Source organism: Salvelinus alpinus, chromosome 29 (genome assembly GCF_045679555.1).
Source record: "Salvelinus alpinus chromosome 29, SLU_Salpinus.1, whole genome shotgun sequence".
Classification (NCBI taxonomy): domain Eukaryota; kingdom Metazoa; phylum Chordata; class Actinopteri; order Salmoniformes; family Salmonidae; genus Salvelinus; species Salvelinus alpinus.
Window position 1 is genome coordinate 26,964,600 of NC_092114.1, and position 15,330 is coordinate 26,979,929.

Consider the following 15,330-nt stretch of genomic DNA (forward strand, 5'->3'; position numbering starts at 1 on the left):
CTGTAATGACAGGATGAAGTAGTCTAGGAGAGAAGAGGAGAGCAGAGGGTACTGTAATGACAGGATGAAGTAGTCTAGGAGAGAAGGGGAGAGCAGAGGGTACTGTAAGGACAGGATGAAGTAGTCTAGACAGAAGAGTAGAGCAGAGGGTACTGTAATGACAGGATGAAGTAGTCTAGGAGAGAAGAGGAGAGCAGAGGGTACTGTAATGACAGGATGAAGTAGTCTAGGAGAGAAGGGGAGAGCAGAGGCTACTGTAAGGACAGGATGAAGTAGTCTAGGAGAGAAGAGGAGAGCAGAGGGTACTGTAATGACAGGGTGAAGTAGTCTAGGAGAGAAGAGGAGAGCAGAGGGTACTGTAATGACAGGATGAAGTAGTCTAGGAGAGAAGGGGAGAGCAGAGGGTACTCTAAGGACAGGATGAAGTAGTCTAGGAGAGAAGAGAGCAGAGGGTACTGTAATGACAGGATGAAGTAGTCTAGGAGAGAAGAGGAGAGCAGAGGGTACTGTAATGACAGGATGAAGTAGTCTAGGAGAGAAGGGGAGAGCAGAGGGTACTGTAAGGACAGGATGAAGTAGTCTAGGAGAGAAGGGGAGAGCAGAGGGTACTGTAATGACAGGATGAAGTAGTCTAGGAGAGAAGGGGAGAGCAGAGGGTACTGTAAGGATAGGATGAAGTAGTCTAGGAGAGAAGAGGAGAGCAGAGGGTACTGTAATGACAGGATGAAGTAGTCTAGGAGAGAAGGGGAGAGCAGAGGGTACTGTAAGGACAGGATGAAGTAGTCTAGGAGAGAAGGGGAGAGCAGAGGGTACTGTAAGGACAGGATGAAGTAGTCTAGGAGAGAAGGGGAGAGCAGAGGGTACTGTAAGGACAGGATGAAGTAGTCTAGGAGAGAAGAGGAGAGCAGAGGGTACTGTAAGGACAGGATGAAGTAGTCTAGGAGAGAAGGGGAGAGCAGAGGGTACTGTAAGGACAGGATGAAGTAGTCTAGGAGAGAAGAGGAGAGCAGAGGGTACTGTAATGACAGGATGAAGTAGTCTAGGAGAGAAGGGGAGAGCAGAGGGTACTGTAATGACAGGATGAAGTAGTCTAGGAGAGAAGGGGAGAGCAGAGGGTACTGTAATGACAGGATGAAGTAGTCTAGAGAGAAGAGGAGAGCAGAGGGTACTGTAATGACAGGATGAAGTAGTCTAGAGAGAAGAGGGAGAGCAGAGGGTACTGTAATGACAGGATGAAGTAGTCTAGGAGAGAAGGGGAGAGCAGAGGGTACTGTAATGACAGGATGAAGTAGTCTAGAGAGAAGAGGAGAGCAGAGGGTACTGTAATGACAGGATGAAGTAGTCTAGGAGAGAAGAGGAGAGCAGAGGGTACTGTAATGACAGGATGAAGTAGTCTAGGAGAGAAGGGGAGAGCAGAGGGTACTCTAAGGACAGGATGAAGTAGTCTAGGAGAGAAGGGGGGAGCAGAGGGTACTGTAATGACAGGATGAAGTAGTCTAGGAGAGAAGGGGAGAGCAGAGGGTACTGTAATGACAGGATGAAGTAGTCTAGGAGAGAAGGGGAGAGCAGAGGGTACTCTAATGACAGGATGAAGTAGTCTAGGAGAGAAGAGGAGAGCAGAGGGTACTGTAATGACAGGATGAAGTAGTCTAGGAGAGAAGGGGAGAGCAGAGGGTACTGTAAGGACAGGATGAAGTAGTCTAGGAGAGAAGAGGAGAGCAGAGGGTACTGTAATGACAGGATGAAGTAGTCTAGGAGAGAAGAGGAGCAAGGGAAGCAGGGTAACGGGAACACATTTTTCAAGAACTTCATCATTCTGTAAAATGTGTGTGTGCAGAGGAGACACCTGTTATACATGAGCCGCTTGAAATCTTGGAAGAGTGGGTCCTTGTTCTTGTCCAAAAAGCCCTCGACGGAATATCTGAAATAGAGAGAGAGACAGACAGAGGTTATAGAAACTAACATAGCCTCAAATGTACAAGAGACCCCCCCCCCCCCCCTCTCTTTAAGAACACTAATTGAAGTGACGAGTCGAGAAAAGCCTGAAAGGTGCTATAAAAATGACAGTACATGAGTTCTGACACTGCAACCATAAGTGAAGTAACACAGACAGTACATTAGAGTCAGTCCTAAACTCTCTCCTAATGGGAGACTATGATGTATCACTAATGGCACCCTATTACCTTAGTACTATACTACTTTTGACCAGGGTACATAGGGTTCTAGTCAAAAGTAGTGCACTACATGGGGAATAGGGTGCCATTGGGAATGTATGCTATATTACCAGCACAATCCCTTCTACACAAATAGAACAGTACTCTCTCAAGTGAGTCAAGGAGTCCTCGGGCAGAAGCTTATAATAATAGTCACGGCGCTTAGTGGATTGAGTAAACTCCCCGAGAGCTTACATTTAAGAAACAGGAGGGGGAAAAAACTGAGTTGAACCACATTAACAACATGTTTTATGATATTATGCACCACTTTGTGGGACTAGTTACTATTAAAAAATACACAATATGTGTGCATGGGGCAACCTGATTACATTAAATAGAAAATAGAACAATGAATGAACTTTATTAATTGTTTAGCACTAAATGAGGTAAATTGAGTTGAAACTTCGCCGAAGTGATATCTCATGGCATGCTGCTTCACTGGATTAGAGACACAGATGTGAAAGGCTAAACCCTTAAATACACACACACACACACACACTCACACACACACACACACACACACACACACACACACACACACACACACACACACACACACACACACACACACACACACATATTCATGCATACACAAGAACTCGCTCTCTCTCAAACACACACACGCACACACACACGCACGCACACACACGCGTGCCGGTACATATTCATGCAAACACAAGAACTCTCTCTCTCTCTCTCTCTCTCTCTCTCTCTCTCTCTCTCTCTCTCTCTCTCTCTCTCTCTCTCTCTCTCTCTCTCTCTCTTTCAAACACACACAGACACACCCCTGCCACACACAGATATGGCACTGTGAAAGAATGTTCTGTCTCTCCATGACTGTCACATCTGGACAGAGAGGCAGATGAAGAGCTTGTGTTAGTATGACAGATGTGCTCCTGAGGCTGATGGAGGCGGTGTGTGTGTGTGTGTGTGTGTTGTTGTGTCAACACCACCTGACCGGATTCCAGGAACCTCTCTAGAGAGAAGAACACACCATGTGTTCCAAATGGAACCCTATTCCCTATATAGTGCACTACTTTTGACCAGGCGCTGGAAATAAGCTTTTTGTGCGTATGGAAAATGTCTGTGATCTTATATTTCAGCTCATGAAAAATGTACATGTTGCGTTTATATTTTTGTTCAGTGTAGGTTTGAAGGTGGAGGGTAGCATATGGGGTGGAAGTACATTGTGTGTAGTAAACCTTATGGAAATATATGGTTATACAAAGCAAAGGTATATAGTGGTGAGAGACAGAGTGAAGTACTAAAGGCCATGGTTAAAATATAAAGGCTAAGCTATAGCATGAAGTTCAATAGTATCTAGAGTTAGGACGGGATTGAGGAGTCAGCAACACTATAGGGCAATGAGATGGAAAAGTATGGCTGTAGGATACAGATGATAGCGGTAAGACAGCGAGAGAAGACAGAGAGGAAGAGAAAGAGAGGAAGAGGGACGGAGTGAGAAAAGTCAGGAGGGAGGGGGGAGCAAAGTAGGTCAGTGCTGGAGGGGCGTGGGATGGGAGGGGTGGCGTTGTGACGTGGGGGGTGGCAGGGACGAGGTAGGGTATATTTAGCAGGAGCAGGGGATGGGATGGGATAGGTTGGGATGGGGGGCCTGTCGCAGTCACAGGGGAGGTGTAGGGACCTTACGGGGGATGACAGCTAGGCTGAGGCAGGCTCTCCCCTGGGTCCTGGCTGTGACAGAGTGACAGATAGACGAGGACAACACAGTGACAAGGAGAACCTTCCATCTTGGCCGCCCAGGAGCCCTGTCGTACTGGAACAACGTCTAATCCTTTTAACTATATATTGCACTACCTTGGACCAGAGCCCTGCTCCAAAATAATGCCCTATATAGGGAATAAGGAGTCATTTCAGACGCAGGCGAAGACTAGTACACTAGCATGTTGTGCACTAAAAGGCATGACTGTGATGTGTGAGCCAGCTGGGGATTCAGGGATGGATGAATGTAAACCAAACATGACCTAATTGCTCAGCGTTGAAGTCATGTTATACATCATGTTAACCTGGATTCCCTGACTGTCATTTCTCGTCACATGTACTTGGCAAGACCCACTCGACTTCTCCTTTATTAATACTGCACGAGACTTTCTAAGGGGAAATAGTCTGGTAGTCTCTCTCTCTCTCCCTCCCTTCTCTTTCTATCCCTTCCATCCTTCCTCTCTCTATGCCTCCCTCGCTCTTTATCCTTTCCCTCCCTGGCTCCGTTCATGCCCTACTATTTCTAAAATTGAGGGCAATGAAGATCCTTCAAACCCACTGTAAGCCAATGAAAGACCTTTTTACTGGATAAACCCTCACTGTTAGCCAAAGGAAAACCTTGGTACTGCATAATCCCCCCAGTGTTAGCCAATGGAAAACCCTAGTAGTGGATAAACACCCAGTTTTAGACAATGAAATACACTGGTACTAGAATAACCCACAGTGTTAACCTATGAATGACCCTGGTACTGGATAACATTCTGGTCTACTCCCTCCCTGCCCTCTCCTCCCTCCCTCATCCATCCCTTCCTCTCTCCCTCCCTCCCTGATCCCTCCCTCCTTCCTCTCTCTCTCTCTCTCCCTCCCTCATCCCTCCCTTCCTCTCTCTCTCTCTCCCTTCCTCTCTCTCTCTCCCTCCCTCCCTCCTTCCTCTCTCTCTCTCCCTCCCTCCTCTCTCTCTCTTCCTCCCTCCCTCGTCCCTCCCTCCTTCCCCTCTCTCTCTCTCTCTCTCTCTCTCTCTCTCTCTCTCCCTCCATCGTGCCTCCCTCCTCCTCTCTCTCTCTCTCCGTCCCTCCCTCCCTCGTCCCTCCCTTCCTCTCTCTCTCCCTCCCTCCCTCGTCCCTCCCTTCCTCTCTCTCTCTCCCTCCCTCCCTCGTCCCTCCCTCCTTCCTCCCTCCCTCCCTCCCTCGTCCCTCCCTTCATCCCTCCCTCGTCCCTCCCTCCCTCCTTCCTATCTCTCTCTCTCCCTCCCTCCCTCCCTCCCTCCTTCCTCTCTCTCTCTCCCTCCCTCCCTCGTCCCTCCCTTCCTCTCTCTCCCTCCCTCCCTCGACCCTCCTTCCTCTCTCTCTCTCTCTCCCTCCCTCCCTCATCCCTCCCTTCCTCGTCCCTCCCTCCTTCCTCTCTCTCTCTCTCCCTCCCTTCCCTCGTCCCTCCCTCCCTTCCTCTCTCTCTCCCTCCCTCGTCCCTCCCTCCCTTCCTCTCTCTCTCCCTCCCTCCCTCCCTCGTCCCTCCCTTCCTCTCTCTCTCTCCCTCCCTCGTCCCTCCATTCCTCTCTCTCTCTCCCTCCCTCCCTCATCCCGCCCTCCTTCCTCTCTCTCTCCCTCCCTCCCTTGTCCCTCCCTTCCTCTTTCTCTCCCTCCCTCCCTCTCTCCCTCGTCCCTCCCTTTCTCTCCCTCCCTCCCTCCCTCATCCCTCCCTCCTTCCTCTCTCTCTCTCTCTCTCCATCCCTCCCTCGTCCCTCCCTTCCTCTCTCTCTCTCCCTCCCTCCCTCATTCCTCCCTCCTTCCTCTCTCTCTCTCTCCCTCGTCCCTCCCTTCCTCTCTCTCTCTCTCTCTCCCTCCCTCCTCCGTACCTCCCTTCCTCTCTCTCTCTCTCTCCCTCCCCCCCTCCTCCGTCCCTCCCTCCCTTCCTCTCTCTCTCCCTCCCTCGTCCCTCCCTTCCTCTCTCTCTCTCTCCCTCCCTCCCTCGTCCCTCCCTCCCTCCTTCCTCTCTCTCTCTCTCTCCCTCCCTCATCCCTCCCTCCTCTCTCTCTCCCTCCCTCCCTCGTCCCTCCCTCCTTCCTCTCTCTCTCTCTCTCTCTCTCTCTCTCTCTCCCTCCCTCGTCCCTCCCTCCCTCCTCCTCTCTCTCTCTCTCCCTCCCTCCCTCGTCCCTCCCTACCTCTCTCTCTCTCCCTCCCTACCTCGTCCCTCCCTTCCTCTCTCTCTCTCTCCCTCGTCCCTCCCTTCCTCTCTCCCTCCCTCAACAAGACGATGTCCTTCTATTTCAAATGTTTTACTGTTGGTCCCACAATACTAGTGCCAACAGTGCTAGCCAAGTCGCTAATGGCTTGGCGCTGGTATTGGCTTGTTTCCATTTAGCTACACTGCCCTTGACTTTTCATCCAATCAACATGAATCTTATAGGTCCTATAACCTATGACCTTTCCTGTGTTACATCATCATGACCTTTCACCTGTTGAACCACCATAGTTTCCTGTCATGGTTGTGGTTTAAGTGCAGGCTGAGTCAGTCGTAACCCACCTGTTGTGTTCGTTTCATGTTAATTAATTATGTGTTCCCGGTTCAAAATGGCCGGCCCATTATTGCTGATTATAAATCCATAATAATACATATATTATCACCTAATGTTGTGTTAGATCTTTTTATCAGTTTTGAACTATTTGCTATTTATTGACCTGAGCTCATACAACTCGTTTTTGAGTAAAAAAAGCATAATGTATTTATTATTTTGACTATAACAAATACTCAGATGAAACATATAGTGCTATTTATCACACACTACTTTCTCCTCTAATGCATATTCACTGTCAGTTTCCTGGCCTCTCTCCTCCTCACCAGTGTCATGATCAAAGATATGATCAAGAGCCTCACATACAGTATATCGTTTGGTCATTGTGCTGCCACAGAACGAATTGTGAGCAAGGCCTTAAAAAAGCTTTATATACTAGAGCTGTGAGAAAAGTTCTATATATTATTGAAACAATGTTGAGATTGTTTGTGAGAATAAAAACAGGTGTGTTTCCCGTGGGGGAAAGGTTCCCGTGGGGGTTGCCATGGAAGCCAATAAGGGGAGTGAGGTGTGTGTGCTCAAACACACATGCATGTGGGGGTCTGGGAGAGGAAGTGTGTTCATCTGATGAATGGGCATGTTTTTATTTTTATTTTTTTTATTTACCAGGTAAGTTGACTGAGAACACGTTCTCATTTACAGCAACAACCTGGGGAATAGTTACAGGGGATGAATGAGCCAATTGTAAACTGGGGATTATTAGGTGACCGTGATGGTTTGAGGGCCAGATTGGGAATTTTAACCAGGACACCAGGGTTAACACCCCTACTCTTACAATAAGTGCCATGGGATCTTTAATAACCTCAGAGAGTCAGGACACCCATTTAACATCCCATCCGAAAGACGGCACCCTACACACGGCAGTGTCACTGCCCTGGGGCATTGGGATATTTTTTTGACCAGAGGAAAGAGTGCCTCCTACTGGCCCTCCAACACCACTTCCAGCAGCATCTGGTCTCCCATCCAGGGACTGAACAGAACCAACCCTGCTTAGCTTCAGAAGCAAGCCAGCAGTGGAATGCAGGGTGGTATGCTGCTGGCCTGAACTCAATTTTATACAGTAATTGTAGTCTCACCCATTCCTTTCTAATGACCTGTCATTTGTCACCGGGAACACCACAGGTGTACAAAAGTTAAATAAAACACCCAAAATGTAATGAACATCATCAAAATGTTTTTTGTGTGTTCAGATGCCCTGTGTGGACAAAGTCATGGAACCTTAAGGCAACCCGATTAAATTAACTACATTTTTCAGAGAGAAAACTTGTAAATCGGTTCAATTCGACCGGAACACAGCAGGAGGGCCAACAGGGATGAAGGAGAATAGAGTAAGTGACTTTACAGCAAGTACAAGTATGTGACTCACGTGACGTCCCCAGCATAGTGGCGGATACGGAAGTCTCTGTGGAACTCCATGGTCTTGTCTGATGGGGTGAGCTACAATGGAGATATTATCCCCAACATCATCATCATCACCATCACCATCATCATCACTATCATCACCATCATTATCATTGTGACCGTCATCATCATTGTGACCATCATCATCACCATTATCATCATCATCAACCTCCTCATCACCATCGTCATCATCATCATCATCATCATCATCACAGTTACCCTCTGTAATATAGGCTGGCAGAGGGGGATACAATCATCTCTTACACCTCTCGTATGTCTCTCACACAGATCTCTTCAAGAAACAGAAATGGAAGCATCTTACAGTAGTTGGAAGTGGAGCATTTAGACCCACTACCATTGGATGCTACTGTCTGTCTCAATGGTCTCAATGGAATGTAGCTGCCTTCTGAAGTATAACGAAACCACAACAGAGTGCAAATAGTGGGATGGATACCCCTGCTCTCTATTGACCATCCAGTGTAACTGCACTAACAATATCACACCAGTGGGGTGTTAAAGCCATTCTTAAACCGTCAATGGGGTCCTGATGTGAGTGTTGCAGTATAATGAAGACAGTAATGGAGAGAAGACATCTTCAATGAGGTAGAGGAAGGATTGGTGTACCTCAGCACAATTCACGTTGTGGGTTTTTAGTGTAAGTTGCAGAAGGAATGACTATTTTATGGTTATAGGGACATGGTTATAGGAGCTGTAGAGAGGAAATGTTGAGGTATTTGTGTTAGAAGTATGGCCTGGGAGAATAAAATAGACTAGATTAGAAGAGAATAACATAGAATAGACTAGAATAGAAGAGAATAACATAGAATAGAATAGAGTTTATTCTATTGAAGGCAGCGTTGCTCGTCTGACCCACCTTGCGGGAGGTGTAGTGAGGGTGTTGTCCCAGCTTAGCATCCATGCTCTCCAGGCAGATGGTGTCTGTCACCTTACCCACAGTGAGACAGGCCTCGTCCAACACCGAGATGATGCCCTTATGGGGCTGTTCCACCAGGTCCACGATGATCTGGTTGTTAAAGTAGTCAATCTGGAAACACACAGGGGGAGAGGAACTGTTAGATGTAGGCTTCTGAATACTGCATGTGTTGCTTATGGGTGTGTGTTTGTGGAGAGAGAGAGAGAAACAAGAGAGCGAGAGAGAGAGAGGGGAGGAACAAGAGAGAGAGAGAGAGAGAGAGAGAGAGAGAGAGAGAGAGAGAGAGAGAGAGAGAGAGAGAGAGAGAGAGAGAGAGAGAGAGAGAGAGGGAGAGAGGGAGAGAGGGAGAGAGAGAGAGAGAGAGAGAGAGAGAGAGAGAGAGAGAGAGAGAGAGAGAGAGAGAGAGAGAGAGAGAGAGAGAGAGAGAGAGAGAGAGAGAGAGAGAGAGAGAGAGAGAGAGAGAGAGAGAGAGAGAGAGAGAGAGAGAGAGAGAGAGAGAGAGAGAGAGAGAGAGAGAGAGAGAGAGAGAGAGAGAGAGAGAGAGAGAGAGAGAGAGAGAGAGAGAGAGAGAGAGAGAGAGAGAGAGAGAGAAAGAAAGTCTGTTTCTGCGTGCATGCGCATCTGTGTGGGCATGTGTCTGCTAAATGACTTAAATGTAAATGTAAATGTTTGTGTTAGTCCGCGTGCACGTGTGTGACTCACATGCCGCCAGGTGATACCCTCTCTCTGGTACTCGTCTTGTTCCTGGCGAAGGATCAGCTCTATGAAGAGTTGCTGCAGCTTCTCATTACAGTAGTTAATACAGAACTGTTCAAAGCTGCCCGACGACAACACAGAAACACAGGTTTCAATATGGAACAACAGATCACGTAATCACCATGACTACCATACATTTTGAATAAATAAATATAATCTTCAGAGAGGTTTCAAAAAGTTTGAAATTATAGATATTGTGAGAAATATTTATATCAAGATATGTCCATCGGGTCAAATACAAGGCTGATCCACCATCCTGATAACTCACAAGATTGTAAATACATGGACAGGGAGGAGAAGGTAGATAGATACTATTGGAGAGTCTAACCTGTTGTTGTCGAAAATTTCAAAGCCGTAAATATCCAGCACTCCGATGACTGTGTTTTTCCCATGAAGCACTGGGTTGTAGTCTTTCACCTCAATAACAGCATTGATACGAGCCACAATCCAACAAAACAATCTCTCATAGAGAGCCTAAAGAATCAACATAGAGCAGGAGAGAGAGAGAGAGAGAGAGAGAGAGAGAGAGAGAGAGAGAGAGAGAGAGAGAGAGAGAGAGAGAGAGAGAGAGAGAGAGAGAGAGAGAGAGAGAGAGAGAGAGAGAGAGAGAGAGAGAGAGAGAGAGAGAGAGAGAGAGAGAGAGAGAGAGAGAGAAAGAGAGAGAGAGAGAGAGAGAGAGAGAGAGAGAGAGAGAGAGAGAGAGAGAGAGAGAGAGAGAGAGAGAGAGAGAGAGAGAGAGAGAGAGAGAGAGAACTTTAATATGGCAGTGAATGCACTCAAAGAAAAAGCCCGCAGAGCATTGTATGCAATAAAAATGAAATTATTCAAAATCAACATCCCAATTAGAATTTGGACCAAAATATTTGACAGTGTAATCCTACCAATAGCTCTTTACGGAAGTGAGGTTTGGGGGCCACTCAATAAACTGGACTTTAAAATGTGGGACAAACATCCAATTGAAACCCTACATGCAGAATTCTGTCGGAAAATCCTACAAGTCCAGAGAAATACACCAACTAATGCATGTAGGGCAGAATTGGGCCGCTTTCCAGTAATAATGAAAATACAGAAAAGATCATTAAAATTTTGGCTACATCTAAATTCAAGTCCAAATTCGAGTCTGCAATTTAAAGCACTTCAAACCCAAGAACTGAGCCCAGAAACGAGCCCTCTCAGTCAGCTGGTGTTGGACCTAACCAACCAAGCTGACACCGGCACTGCTTCAAAAGAAAGAATTCCAATAAACAAAATCATGAACCAATCAAAGGACTCATATTTACAACATTGGAAAAACAAAACAAAATCCCAAAGCCGACTAAATTGCTATCTGACCCTAAACAGAGAATATGAATTGGCTGAATATCTCTACTCTGTCAGAGATTCGAAGCAGAGACAGATCCTTACCAAGTACAGGCTGAGTGACCACCGATTGGCAATAGAAACCGGCAGACATAAAAAGACATGGCTACCCAAAGAGGAGCGTGTATGTGGTCACTGCACGACAGGGGAGGTAGAAACAGAGATGCACTTTCTCCTTTACTGTGATAAATATTCCTCACCAAGAGATTCATTATTCACAGAAATGACTACATTTATTCCAAATTTTAACTTATTAAACCCAGAGGAAAAACTAAAAATACTCATGGGCGAAGGAGCAATGGCTCCTCTTGCAGCCAAATATGTATTTGCCTGCCATAGCCTGAGGGACACTGAATAATAACATCTGCATAGTAAGCAGTAACTTACTTATTATGACTGTTATTGTTATTACTGTTATTGTTATTAGTATTATTATTGTTGTTTATCATTCCAAATAGTAATGGTATGGGTGGTAATGGTAATGATAGCAGTTTAATGATAGTGGTGGTGGTAGTGGTGCATTACACCATACATAACATTCGACTATTGACTGTTACCATTTTATTGTTACTATTTTTTATATTTAATTTTGTATTATTATTTACTGCCATTCTATATTATTATTTGTCATTGTTTTAATTGTATTACAATGTATATTGTATACATTGTTGCTTTGGCAATATTGACACAATGTTTTTCATGCCAATAAAGCAGCTTGAATTTGAATTTGAATTTGAGAGAGAGAGAGAGAGAGAGAGAGAGAGAGAGAGAGTGAGAGAAAGAGAGTGAGAGTGAGAGAAAGAGAAAGAAAAAGAGAGAGAGAGAGAGAGAGAGAGAGAGAGAGAGAGAGAGAGAGAGAGAGAGAGAGAGAAAGAAAGAAAGAGAGAGAGAGAGAGAGAGAGAGGGGGAGAGAGAGAAAGAGAGAGAGAGAGAGAGAGAGAGAGAGAGAGAGAGAGAGAGAGAGAGAGAGAGAGAGAGAGAGTCATGCTCAACATGAGCTCCTGATATATTTGATTTTTTTGGTTTTTAGAATGAGATAAACACTCTAATCGAAGAAGAATTCCAGACAAGAAGTGATGAACAACAACTCTATACATTCAGAATAGAAAAAAAAGTAACTTTGCGCCTCAAGTTAAGAAGTTTTGAGTCTAGCTAGCTAGCTACACAACAAAGACCCAGCCAGCAGACTAACCATAAGAAACGAGCTAGAACAAACCTAGCAAGGTCAGTTAATACAACTACATCAAACGACCAAACTGAGTGGGTAAACCAAAAAGGAGCACGGACTAACTGTAAACATATCTTCAGTCTTTTGTGTGAGGATTTTTCACTATTTTTGCTGTTTTTTGAAAGTAGCGCGAACAGCAGACGAACAAATCGGTTGCCATGGCAACGGGGCAGCAGAACAGCGCAGCAGTAGCGGTAGTAGCAGAGCGCACAGACACCATGTCCACACTCCCCCTCAGCGCAGAATCCATTCTCTACCCAAAAAAGGTAAAAAATGACACAATGAGGAAAGCTTTCAAACAGAAACTACTAGAGAAGAGGCCAGAAACCCTTTTTGCAGACCTCTACAAAAACGGTGACGTGAGTAATCTCATCTTCCTCACTGACCAGCCAAATGCATGGCGCTCAGCAGTCTGCTCTCACTACCCATGCATAAAGAAAGAGGGAATCTGTAATGGGTGGAAGCTGAAAATCAAAGAGACAGACGACCCTGACAGCACCATGATAACAATCAACCTCTACAAGACTGGGACTGTCATGGTGCAAGGTAACATCAGGCTGTTTGAAACAGACTTTCAGACCATTAAGGAGAGAGCGGAGAGAGAGAAGGACACCACCAGTGACATGCCCTCCCACAAGACAAACTCCACCAGCACCACCCTCACCCCTACCCTCCCCACCCAAAAAGGCACATCCAGCACCTCTCTTCCCACCATAGTGGAGGACACGCCCCAGGAGGAGAGCGACCCCCTCAGTGCAGAGCAGGCTCAGGCCCTCCTCACCACCATGGCTGCCATGAGGGATGAGTTCACCAAACTGGAGGGGGAGGTGGTCCTGCTCAGGGAGAGCGTGAGCAAACAGCAACCAGACAACCACACCTTAGAGGAGCTCCTAACCAAGGTGAGGACAGAGCAGGACAGCAGCCTTGCAACACAGCTGAAAGAGGTTCAGCAAGAGAGAGACGGACTCAAGAGAGAGCTGGCTGATCTAACAAAGGAGGTGAGAGAGCTCCAAAAAGACAGGCAGAGCAGCAATAAGGAGCTGACCACACTAAGAGAGGAGCTGCAGGAGAGAAAGAGAGCAGAGGACAGGCTGCAGGAGCAGATAGATCACCACCCTATGACCTGCCCTCACACAGCAGAGGAGCCCAGCTCAACCAGCCAGACTTCCCCAGCCCTGGCTGCTGCACCCCTCCTCCCCAACCCACAGAACAGCCTCCCACTGACAGTGGCACCCACACAGACCAGCCACACCCCAGCTCCAACACCCACCAGCCCCCCCTCTGCCCCCCCCAGTCCAGAAGAAACACTGGCTGACATCGTCCTGTTAATGGACTCAAATGGGAAGTATGTTCAGGAGAAGAAACTTTTCCCTAGACACAAAACGAGAAAGGTGTGGTGCCCAACAACGCAAAGTGCCATGGAGCTGCTTGATAAGAACCATCTCGGGTCGCCAAGCCACATAATCATACATACCGGAAGCAACGACCTGCGTGCTCAGCAGGAGAGGGTGGCGACTTCACTACGGGGAGTGATTGAGAAGGCCTCCGCAATCTTCCCCAACTCAAGAATCATAGTGTCAACCCTTCTACAGAGGAGGGACTTCCACCCTGCCACAATCCAAAGAATAAACGCCAGCCTCTCCCGGGACTGTGCCCTGCGACCCAATGTACACCTGGCCCACCATCCCACCCTCGATCTGGACTGTCTCTATGACCATGTTCACCTGTACAGGGAGACAGTCCCCATCCTTGCCAAGACTCTCAAGGACGTCGCTCTAAACCGCAGCCCGACCTCTCCACCCAGGAACAGCGGAGCAATCTCCACCCCGCCGAGATCACCGAGACAACATCCCGGACCAGCACCCTGGACCCCCCAGCCACGACCACAGCACCACCAACCTCAATGCCCACCACAGCCAGCGCAGCACAGACCACCCCAGCCCAGCTTCAGAGCCACCCAGATGAGGCCTACCACCCCCCTCCTCCCCACCGCAGACCCACACCTGGAGGAGCCACAGCCCAGCAGGCAGAGCTACGCACAGGCTGTGAGAGGAGCAACTGGCCCAGCCCCCACCAACCAAATGAGTGACATTAAACAAATGCTGAGTCTACTATGCTCACATGTGATGGGCCGAGGGTCATGGTAAGATGAGCACAAGAACTCCACCATTCTCACACTACATCCACCCAAGTGGCATGACACAAATTCTATCTTAAATGATAAACAAATCACATTTGCAAAATAAGAGTTTACTTTAATTGAAAAATCCTATTTTAATGGTTCTTCTTGGATTGTGAGTGTTTGTCTCATTTTGAAAGGTAAGGAAAAGAGAAAAAAAAAGTTATGAAGTCTTTTTACGTTGCATGTTGGAATATACAAGGATTGAAGTCCTCTGCTTTTGGGCTAAAGAGCAGAAACCCAGACTTCCTGAAAGAAATTGATGATGTTGATATTGTAGTACTACAGGAAACATGGTGCAGAGGTGAGGTTTCCACTGGCTGTCCACTAGGTTATAGGGAGATAATCATACCATCCACTAAATTAAAAGGAATCAAACAGGGCAGAGACTCAGGGGGAATGCTAATATGGTATAAATCTGAACTAATTAATTCAATCGAATTGATCAAAACAGGAGAATTCTTTATCTGGTTAAAAATCAACAAGGAGGCTATCTTGACAGATAAAAACGTCTTCCTCTGTGCCACATACATTCCCCCCTCAGAGTCACCCTACTTCAACGAAGAGAGCTTCTCCATTCTAGAGGGAGAGATTAGTCACTTTCAGGCCCAAGGCAACGTACTGGTCTGTGGAGACCTGAATGCTAGAATAGCAGAAGAACAAGACACTATTAACAGTCATGGGGATAAACACCTACCAGGAAGCAATAACCTTTCCCTCCCCACATACCCCCACAGAAACAACTATGACAAAGTGAAAAACAAAAATGGATTACAGCTCCTGAGGCTCTGTCGAACACTGGGTCTGTACATAGTCAATGGCAGGCTGAGAGGAGACTCTTTTGGTAGGTACACATACAGCTCATCCCTTGGCAGCAGCACTGTAGACTACTTCCTCACCGACCTAAACCCAGAATCTCTCAGAGCCTTCACAGTCAGCCCACTAACACCTCTCTCAGACCACAGTAAA

General features: G+C 47.0%; 1 protein-coding gene across 1 annotated transcript in view; it reads right to left on the reverse strand.

Moving 5' to 3' along the window:
- The window catches only part of LOC139559408 (unconventional myosin-Ig-like), an 88,831-nt gene that overhangs the window by 50,770 nt on the left and 22,731 nt on the right, over window positions 1-15,330 (reverse strand). The window contains exons 9-13 of the mRNA XM_071375414.1: window positions 9,924-10,069; window positions 9,542-9,656; window positions 8,780-8,950; window positions 7,871-7,941; window positions 1,847-1,921 (exon numbers count right to left, since the gene is read on the reverse strand). Coding sequence (XP_071231515.1) covers window positions 1,847-1,921; window positions 7,871-7,941; window positions 8,780-8,950; window positions 9,542-9,656; window positions 9,924-10,069 — 578 coding nt within the window. The remainder of the gene's footprint in view (window positions 1-1,846; window positions 1,922-7,870; window positions 7,942-8,779; window positions 8,951-9,541; window positions 9,657-9,923; window positions 10,070-15,330) is intronic.